Below are 10,904 nucleotides of genomic sequence, written 5' to 3' on the forward strand. Positions count from 1 at the left end.
TATTTCATCCCCTCTTCTTGATCCCCCTGTGCAATTTCATCATCCCCCTCCCCACATCATCCCCCTCCCCACATCATCCCCCTCCCTTCAAGTTAATTGCCCCCTTTTCCCCTGTGCTTTTCCAATTTCCCCTTTATCACCCCCTGTGCCACATCATCCCCCCAATCCCTGCCATTTCAACCTCCATTTAATCACCCAACCCCCCCCCCCCCATAGCACATTATTGCCCCTCGTAAGCCATTGGATTCCATCTATACCCCTGTGCCATCTCAATGACTCCTCTTTATTACCTCTTGTGCCGCATCGTTTACAAGGAAAATGATGTGGCCCATCACTAACAATCATTCCACAGTTCTGTATGTCCCTCCAGTGCACCCATAAATCATTCCAAACTCCAGTGCACCCCTATTTCAATAACCCATCCCACAGCTCCATATGTATTTCCAGCAAACCCCCCCCCCATATTAATAACACCTCTCCTACAGCTCAGCATGTACCACCAGTGCACCCCCAACATGACAAAAAGTTTTGATCAGTTGGGGTCTGAGTGTTCATTAGAACAAGTGGGAAGAAGTGCGTGGCTGTGCGCTTCACTCTCCGGCTCGCGTGACCTCTCTATTATGGACCAGCTCAATTATAAGTCTGTGGAACCCATCTAGTGAAGTGCACAGCCACATGTTTCTCCCCACTTGTTCTTACGATCAGCGGGGGTCTGAACACTCAGATCTTGACCAATCAAAACTTTTGACGTCTCAAGTATTTCCAAATCACATAGACACTTTAATAGAATCACCCTAGTTTGAAGCCATGATGGAATAATATTTTTGAAGGTATCACAAGGTGTAATGGTGACGGAGCCCTAACACATGATGTGAATAACATTCTATCTGCCTGCTGCCACCACTAGGGGGCAGTTACCTATGGATTTATACAGCCCTTATCGAGATCAGTGATAAATTAGTATACAGTTAGTTCCCCTTAAAGTGGTACTCCACCCCTAGACATCTTATCCCCTATCCAAAGGATAGGGGAGAAGATGTCTGATCGCGGGGGTCCCGCCGCTGGGGACCCCCGCAATATAGCACGCAGCACCCACCTGTTACTGCTCTGGAAGCGCTGGAGGGTCTGGCTCCTGACCACGGGGACGGAAGATCGTGACGTCACGACTCCGCCCCCGTTTGACGTCACGCACCACCCCCTCAATGCAAGTCTATGGGAGGGGGCGTGACGGATGTCACGCCCCTTCCCATAGACTTGCATTGAGGGGGCGGGGCGTGACGTCACAAGACTTGCATTGAGGGGGCGGGGCGTGACGTCACACAGGGGCAGAGTCGTGACGTCACGATCTTCCGTCCCCGTGGTCAGGAGCCAGACCCTCCAGCGCTTCCGGAGCAGTAACAGGTGGGTGCTGCGTGCTATATTGCGGGGGTCCCCAGCGGCGGGACCCTTTGGATAGGGGATAAGATGTCTAGGGGTGGAGTACCCCTTTAATGGCAACAGATTTATTTCTTTTTTTATTAACATTTTTCTAAACAACTGCTCAGAAGTATCAAGAAGTAGGAAATGTCTCCTAAGGAGGCTCCTTTGCTCATTCTCTCTGCTGTTGGCTGTATGAGAAAAATCCAATAAAACAAAGCAGTAAAACAAATAGCATCAGTGAACGGTTTGTCAAGTAGTTGACATGGTGGGACATAAACCATGATCGGGGGGGTTTTCTCTAGATTTGGGAAATCATAGTTTTTTGGCATTACGCTTCCTCTTTAGATGTAAGGGGATTTATTAGTAACATTATGTTGTGGTTCTGTAATACAACCCCTGCAGTTTGCATTTTACTTGTCATCTCAAAAGTTGTGTCTTAATTCTTTTTTAATGTAGATACATAAGACATGATAATAAATAGACGTGACATTTAGTCTTCTCTACTTTATCTAATATATGCTGTGATCTACAATGCACCAGGTGCTTACTGTGCACGATAGTATGTGGTGCTGTTTATCTGTTTTATATATTTATATAAAAATAATAAAGTCATGGGCTCTAAATTCTACACCTACAGTATTTAAATGCAGGTCATGTGAAGTTCATACATACCATAATATACTTCGCCTTCCTGTTTAATGGAAATAATTTCATTTATGGCTAAGACAGCAAATGGACAAATACATTAGTAATGACAATGTTATGTTAGCAGATCGTTTAGATCATAATGATACTTTCAGGAAATTGCTGTTGGTAACAATCTTCTCTAAAAGGAAAAATAATGACCTTACAAAGATTTCTGATGCTGTAAAGTCTGGTCCCCCTTTCTTGATTAACCCTTTCCCGACCCATGACATACGTGTATGTCATGGATGGGAAGGTTTTCCTGACCTGTGACGTATATGTACGTCATGTACATACATATGACTAGCCGATGACAGGGTACCGTGGGAAAAATCCTGTTTCCCTGCCCGATAACAGTGATCATCGGTGGTGTTTGGCGCTGTTAAACACAGCACCAATCATCACCAATGTTTACATTAGGCGGCTCCTTGTTGCTTTGGCTGCGATTGGATGGTTCAGGGTGACCAAGCCAATGGCAGCCAAAGCAGTAAAATGTAAATAATCAACACCGCTCTGCTCACCTTCATTCCGTTTACATTCAGTGAGCCAAGCGGTGTGTGTCATATTCTCTCCGTAAAAAGTCATCTCTGTGACCCAGTGATCCCCTCCGTGCTGTGATCCACTCTATGCCGCAATCCACTCTGTGCCGTGATCCCTCTGTGCCGGGATCCCCTCTGTGCCATGATCCCCTTTGTGTCGTGATCTCCTCTGTCCCCAGTGATCCCCTGTGTCACCAGTGTCCCTTACCAAAAGTTTGTCCCCCCATCTGTCCAGGTCCAGCTGCTGCGGCTGTCCTGTAGCTCTCTTCACTTCCGAGTGAAGACCTGTGATTTTTTTTTTCCCTGTAGTTACAGCTAGTTAGCTGTACAACAGCTCCCCCTACATAAGCCTGCCACTACAGGGTTTTGTAGAGCAGGATTTTAACTTTTTTTTTTCTGTTATAAAAAAAAGTTTATAAAAAGAAAAAAAAAAAAATAATATATATATATACATACACATATATATATGTGCTGCCTTCGCAATGTATTTTACATGCTTGGCACTCAGCAGGGTCTGTTCCTTTAAGACCCTCCATTTTCTTGAAGCCTAGAGGCGGGCCTTCTCTCTAAAGCATAGGGCTAGCTCCGGCATGTCTCATTCATTCCAGCTCCAGCCACCACAGTGACCAGATCCACAGGACTTCTTAAAGCTAATACAGACTGCAAATCTGATAAATACCAAAGCCTGTGAGTACGGAATTGTTAGTTAGCCTGTGTAGATAGATGCTAGGCATTTGTAGATAGATAATGTGTGTTTTCAGTGTGTAGTAAGTGAGCACATGTTAGACCCTATCTATGTATTAGCTATGCATAATGTAAGGCACTTGAATAGCCATGCTTATATTTGTCTTTCATATGTTTGTTTTACAGTTTTACCACTTTCATTATATCTCAGTAAAGATTACATCAGTTAAGCAAACCAGCGTGTCTTTCCTTGAGATTCGGTATAAACTTGATGTGAAGCTGTGTCCACGAGACAGCGGAGACATTATAGTAAAAAGGCTTTAAAACGTTATCAGAAGCAGTTAATCAGCTTTGAATCGTCCGCAGCAGTAAAAAAGACTCATAAATCCTGTGCCCTGCAGTCTGTGTCGGAGTCAAGGCGCGAAGCACTAGAAAGTGAAACTAATTCTCTCACGTGCTATAACACCGCTGTGCTGTGTCCAGTCATCATCATTATCTAGCTGCCAGCTAAATCAAGATGCAGAACCCAGAGAACAGCACTCTGACAGTTAACCCTCAATGCTCCTATAAAGAGGAAGACACCTTGCCAAGAAGTAGATCTAGGTGCACAACATTGTCTAGAGCGTCCAGTCAAACAAATCTAACTTCGGTTAGCGCCGATGCATCAAGATTTAAACGCCATAGTTCTAGACACTCAAGCACCACCAGCCTGTCATCCGCTAGCGCCATAGCAACTAAGGCAAGAGCGAAAGCAGAGGCAGCTTGTGCAATGGCGTCCTATGCAAAGCAGGAAGCTGAATTGACGAAAGAACAAGCAAAAAGTGAATCTGAAGCACTTAGAAGAAAAGCTGAATTGATGAAAGAACAAGCAAAAAGTGAATCTGAAGCACTTAGAAGAAAAGCTGAATTGATGAAAGAACAAGCTGAAGCACTTAGAAGAAAAGCTGAAGTGCAAGCATCTTTACACTTACTGCAACAGCAGAAAAACGCTGCAGCAGCCTTAGCCGAGGCAGAAGTTCTCACAAGGGCTGCCGAAGCTCAGTTCGCTGACATAGAAACCCAGATGTCACCCCTCAGCGCAAGCCAACGTACCCGTGAGTACATACAGTCACAAGCAACCATGTACACTGACCAGCAGTTCAATTATGCACCAAGGCCATCATTGACTCCACCAGCAATAAGCAACTTTGATACTATGCAACACTGCAAGACTGAATCAGAACCTCAGGGTAGGAAGTCAAGTGGTCGCATGCTCAGAGACCAATCTGCCAACCTGACAAGAGTGCAAACGGATGCTGATGTACTCCCTCCTCAAGCAAATACAAGTCTGGATTATAGCAGTAAGACTTACAACAGAGGAGAACAAAGCAGACTTAGTCAAGTGCCTCATCAGCCTTTCCAGCCGCAGCCATACCCTGAGTTTACACCCAGGAAGTATTCACCAGATGCAGCAAGAGCTACAGAGGTAGCAAGATTCCTGATGCGCCGTGAGATAGTGAGCGCTGGTCTCATGAAATTCGATGACCGTCCAGAAAACTACTGGGCCTGGAAGTCATCTTTCCTAAGCGGTACCCAAGACTTAGATCTGACAGACAGAGAAAAGCTTGATCTGCTCGTCAAATGGCTAGGACCAGAGTCCACTGAGCAAGCCCAAAGAATCAGATCAGTACATGTTCATGACACAACAGCAGGACTTGCAATGGTGTGGAGGAGACTAGAACACTGCTATGGGTCACCTGAAGTGATTGAAGATGCTCTTCTGAAGAGGATAGAAAACTATCCAAGAATGACAAACAAAGACAATCAAAAGCTGAGAGGGTTTGGGGACCTACTCTTAGAAATAGAAGCCGCTAAGTCTAGTGGATATCTGCCAGGTCTCTCATACTTAGATACAGCACGTGGAGTTGATCCCATAATCGAGAAACTTCCTTTCAACTTGCAGGAAAGGTGGGTCACTCAAGCATCAAGATACAAGAAAGAACAACGAGTCGCATTTCCATCATTTACCTTCCTTGCTGAATTCATCGTGGACCAAGCTGAAACACGCAATGATCCAAGCTTTGCTTTCCTGAACAAGAGAACTGCAAGCTCCCCAAAGGTAGAGCAAAAACCTCCAACGCCTTACAAAGAACGCAGAGCAACAGTTTCTGTACGGAAGACAGAAGTCTCGCCTGAGTCTGCAGTCAATCAGGAAGACAACACAAGTAAGAAAGTTGAGGAGCCAGACAAAATATGTCTAATCCACAACAAGCCTCATCCACTAAGAAAATGTTGCAGTTTCAGAAGTAAGACATTAGAAGAGCGCAAAGCTTACCTTAAAGACAATCACATTTGTTTCAGATGTTGCGCTTCAATTCAGCATCTTGCAAAAGACTGTACAAAAACAATAAAATGCACAGAGTGCAACAGTGACAAACACCTGTCAGCACTGCACCCAGGACCACCACCATGGAAACAAGAAGTTCCAGCAACTCAAGAAGATCATGGTGGGGAGCAAGGCGAGAGTACAACGCCAGCAGTAACCTCAAAGTGTACTGAGATCTGTACAGAGCAGGGCCGCCCCAGATCATGTTCCAAAATATGCTTAGTCAAGGTGTATCCTGAAGGCTTCAGAGAAAAAGCAATCAAGATGTACACAGTCTTCGATGAACAGAGTAACAGATCTCTGGCAAAAACAGAGTTCTTTGACCTCTTCGGTGACAAAGGAAGTCCAACTCCATACACCCTGAAGACTTGTTCTGGAGTTGTAGAAACAACAGGGAGAAGAGCAAACAACTACATCATTGAGTCATTAGATGGAAAGACAAAGGTGACTCTTCCTACCCTCATAGAATGTGATGAGATACCAGACGACAGGTCAGAGATCCCCACACCTGAAGTTGCTCGTCATCACCCCCATCTGGTGCGAATAGCAGACCTGATACCAGCACTAGATCCAGATGCTGCAATCATCCTTCTACTTGGGAGAGATATCCTCAAAGTGCACAAAGTCAGAGAACAGTACAATGGGCCACACAATGCACCATTTGCACAACGCCTTGATCTCGGATGGGTCATCGTTGGAGAAGTATGTCTAGACAGACTCCACAAACCAGAAAAGGTAAATGTCTACAGAACACATCTGTTACAGAATGGTCGTACATCTTGTCTTTGCCCATGTACCAACAGTCTACACATTAAAGAGAGACTTGTAAACCCAACACATCATCAGAGTATCCAGAGGTGCATGGAAGACTTAGCCTCAACTGGAGATACAGATGAACTGGGCGGTAAGGTGTTTGAAAGAACACGAGATGACGACAAGCCAGCACCCTCTGTGGAAGATACTCTCTTCCTTGAGATCATGGACAGAGAAGTCTTCAGAGACAAATCAGGCAGCTGGGTAGCCCCTCTACCCTTCCGGTCACCACGCCATCGCCTTCCTGACAACAAAGTACAAGCAGAGAAACGCTTCACATCGTTGCAGCACATGCTACAAAGAAAGCCAAATATGAAAAAACACTTCCAAGCCTTCATGCAGAAGATCTTTGACAACAATCAAGCTGAAAGGGCACCACCACTACAAGAGAACCAAGAACACTGGTACTTACCAATATTTGGGGTGTACCATCCTCAGAAACCAGGCCAGATACGCGTAGTATTTGACTCTAGTGCGAAGCACAAAGGCATCTCACTAAATGATGTCCTTCTCAGTGGACCTGACCTGAACAACACACTCCTTGGAGTACTCATCAGGTTCAGAAAAGAACTCATAGCAGTGACAGCAGACGTACAACAGATGTTCTACTGTTTCCTTGTTCGTGAAGATCACAGAGACTACTTAAGTTTCCTGTGGTATGCAGACAATGACTTTAACAAAGAAATCACAGAGTACAGGATGAAGGTACATGTGTTTGGAAACAGCCCTTCTCCAGCTGTAGCTATCTACAACCTGAGACGAGCAGCACAGCAAGGTGAAAGACATGGTCAAGAAGCCACACAGTTCATCATGAAGAACTTCTACGTAGATGATGGACTTGCTTCTTTCTCCAGCAACGAAGAAGCTATCAACGTCCTGAAAAGTACAAGAGAAATGTTGGCAGAATCCAACATAAGACTGAACAAGGTAGCTTCCAACAGCAACAGAGTCATGGAAGCATTTCCAATGGAAGACCGTGCTAAAGACCTCAAAGACTTGGATCTAGGAACAGAATCACCACCCTTGCAAAGAAGTCTTGGGATTAGTTGGGACCTGAAGACTGACAGTTTCACCTTCAGGGTCTCCAGAGAAGAGAAGCCATTCACAAAAAGAGGTGTCCTATCTACAGTCAACAGTCTTTACGACCCCCTGGGGTTCGTAGCACCCATCATCATGCAAGGCAAAGCTCTTTTGAGACAGATCACTACTGAGCAAGAACAAAGTGACTGGGACATACCTCTACCTGAAGAGAAGGAAATGCAGTGGAAGTTGTGGAAAGACTCATTGTTAGAGCTTGAACAACTCAACATCCCTAGACCATACGTATCTGTTTCCTTGTCTGCTACAAAGAGAAGAGAAATATGCATATTCTCTGACGCCTCCACTATGGCTATCGCATCTGTCGCCTACCTTAGGGTAATAGACACTGAGGGACAAAGCCATGTCGGGTTCCTCATGGGAAAATCTAAGCTGGCTCCCAGACCGGCTCACACTGTCCCACGTCTAGAACTTTGTGCTGCTGTCTTAGCTGTAGAGATGGCAGACATGATTACAACAGAACTGGACATCGAGATCCATGCAATGAACTTTTATACAGACAGCAAGATTGTGTTAGGATATATTCACAATGCTTCAAGAAGATTTTATACATACGTGGCCAACAGAGTGACACGTATCAGAAAGTCTACAAGTCCAGAACAGTGGCATCACATCAGCACAGACAAGAACCCAGCTGATCATGGGACGAGACTAGTGCCAGCCGCTGCGCTCAAGCAAACTAACTGGTTTGTAGGTCCATCTTTTCTTCGTAAACCAGAAACCAAAGAAAATACTCAGGTAGAGACCTTTCAGCTCATAGAACCAGATCAAGACAAAGAGGTAAGACCTCAAGTGACAGTTTGTAGGACTTTAGTTACAAGAGACAGTCTGGGCGCTCATAGATTTGAAAGGTTTTCCAGCTGGAAGTCGCTGACCCGTGCAATCGGAAAACTTATCTGTCTAGCCAGATCCTCCTGCAGAGCTACCAATACTGATCAGCATAGCAATGACCACCTTGAACAAGCCAAGGTCACGATCATCAGATGCGTCCAACAGGAAGTCTTTAAAGAAGAAATCCAAGGCCTTCTGAAAAAGGAAGAGATTTCTTGTACACCAAGCAATGGAAACAAGTTCAAAGTCTTGCGGACATTTTCTGGAAGAGGTGGAGACAGGAATACCTGATAATATTCCAGCCACGCAAGAAATGGCAAGATGACAAGCCCAATTTACAAGTTGGAGACGTTGTTTTACTGAAAGACTCTCAGGCCCACAGGAACGAGTGGCCTATTGGACTCATTGTGGGGACTGATCCTAGTAGTGATGCTAGAGTTAGAAAGGTTGAAGTTAGGATTGTTAGACAGGGCATTCCCAAAGTGTATGCAAGGCCAATTTCTGAAGTAGTTTTACTCCTGTCCAAGGGTTAGTGGCATAACAAAAAGTATGCCAGGTGGGGAGTGTGCTGCCTTCGCAATGTATTTTACATGCTTGGCACTCAGCAGGGTCTGTTCCTTTAAGACCCTCCATTTTCTTGAAGCCTAGAGGCGGGCCTTCTCTCTAAAGCATAGGGCTAGCTCCGGCATGTCTCATTCATTCCAGCTCCAGCCACCACAGTGACCAGATCCACAGGACTTCTTAAAGCTAATACAGACTGCAAATCTGATAAATACCAAAGCCTGTGAGTACGGAATTGTTAGTTAGCCTGTGTAGAGAGATGCTAGGCATTTGTAGATAGATAATGTGTGTTTTCAGTGTGTAGTAAGTGAGCACATGTTAGACCCTATCTATGTATTAGCTATGCATAATGTAAGGCACTTGAATAGCCATGCTTATATTTGTCTTTCATATGTTTGTTTTACAGTTTTACCACTTTCATTATATCTCAGTAAAGATTACATCAGTTAAGCAAACCAGCGTGTCTTTCCTTGAGATTCGGTATAAACTTGATGTGAAGCTGTGTCCACGAGACAGCGGAGACATTATAATATATAAATATATATATATATATATATATATATATATATATACACACACACACACACACACACACTATATATCTAAAAAAAGAGTTAGATTCCTGTTATAGGCAGGGTGTAAGGGTAGCGGGCATCTATTTTAGGCGATAGGAGTTGGTGTCCGTTTTTTTGTTAAAAATAAATATATATGTTCCTAAAATAGGCATGGCTTTAGGGACGTTTAGGTAACGTGAATAAATCTAATATTTCTCAGAACCCTTACATGTGTTAAATTTCAACAAACACCTGTCAGGCCCCGGCCTGAGTATTAAATCATATATGTGTCTTATAATTGTACTGTAGGGGTCATTCAGACGGTGTGTCCCTTTTGTGTATTGCATTTTTATTAGGGGCCTGGCTGGTTGTTTATTTGAAGTCAAGGGCTCCTTTGAGGCAACAGGATGTAAGGAGTCTCTGGCCCCATATGTGAGGTAACAGATGCCCCCTGGGGGGATCAGAGGGGAGGTAGGAGTGGAGCTTCCCTCCAAAAAACAAGCAGATATGATATTTAAACAATGCTAGACTCAAAGTTTTGGTGGTTAAAGATCTGTGCCCCAAGCTGACAAGACCATCCTAAGGACAGCTGGAGACTCACTCTCATGGACTGCTATACTATTACGCTGTAAGAACATTTTTGCTTTTCTGAACTTGTATTGCTAAACTCTTTTATATATTGTTATACCTGTATGTCATTTGTTCCTGTATTTTAATGCATAGCACTGTGATACCTTTTATCAGATTAAATGTTTAATTAATCAGCTCTGGTCTTTGATCTCTAAATATATGAGCTCACCTTTCTGAAGGAGGCTCTGGTAAACACATTTATCTAAGGGTTAATTTGGTGACTTGCTGGGACTAGTAGTGGATACCCAGAGGTTTGGCGGCTTTAACCCTTGCACCATCACACTCTCTCTAGTGTTTCGGCTGGACCGATAGGGTGTGATCGTGACAACACCCTACCCCAATTTTGAAACACAAAAAAGGCCCTTCACAAAGGGTGTTCACGGTTGAAGAGGCTTATGACATTCTTGCCTCTGATACGGAGACGGCCAGTGATGCAGAAGAGGAATACACCCCATTCCTCTTGCCATTCTCATCCTCCTCCAGTAGTGATGAGGAACCGTGACAAAGACGCAGGACACTGCCTGAGCCAGCACCCAAACCAAGTGACCCTGTGTGGACCCCAGTCCCAGCAAATTATGAGGCCCAGATTCCTGAGTTCATGGCCAGCTCAGGAATCAAGTTCAGTACAGATGGCCTTACTGAAATTGATTATTTAAAAAATGTGAATGAATTGGTCAACATAATTGTACAACAATTGTATGCCCAACAATTTTTGGCCCAGAACCC

General features: G+C 44.4%; 1 protein-coding gene across 1 annotated transcript; it reads left to right on the plus strand.

Annotated features, from left to right (window-relative positions):
• Positions 1–3,118: 3,118 nt before the first annotated feature.
• Positions 3,119–9,506, plus strand: LOC130358034 (uncharacterized). The gene is made up of 2 exons (XM_056560837.1): positions 3,119–3,329; positions 3,513–9,506. Exon 2 carries the CDS (start codon positions 3,844–3,846, stop codon positions 8,722–8,724), a length of 4,881 nt encoding a protein of 1,626 aa, XP_056416812.1. The 5' UTR covers positions 3,119–3,329; positions 3,513–3,843; the 3' UTR covers positions 8,725–9,506.
• Positions 9,507–10,904: the final 1,398 nt, after the last annotated feature.

The sequence above is a fragment of the Hyla sarda genome, chromosome 2 (genome assembly GCF_029499605.1).
Source record: "Hyla sarda isolate aHylSar1 chromosome 2, aHylSar1.hap1, whole genome shotgun sequence".
NCBI lineage: Eukaryota > Metazoa > Chordata > Amphibia > Anura > Hylidae > Hyla > Hyla sarda.

Coding starts and splice junctions, on each gene's coding strand:
- LOC130358034 (XM_056560837.1), top strand. CDS start 3,844: ATGCAGAACCCAGAGAACAGCACTCTGACAGTTAACCCTCAATGCTCC.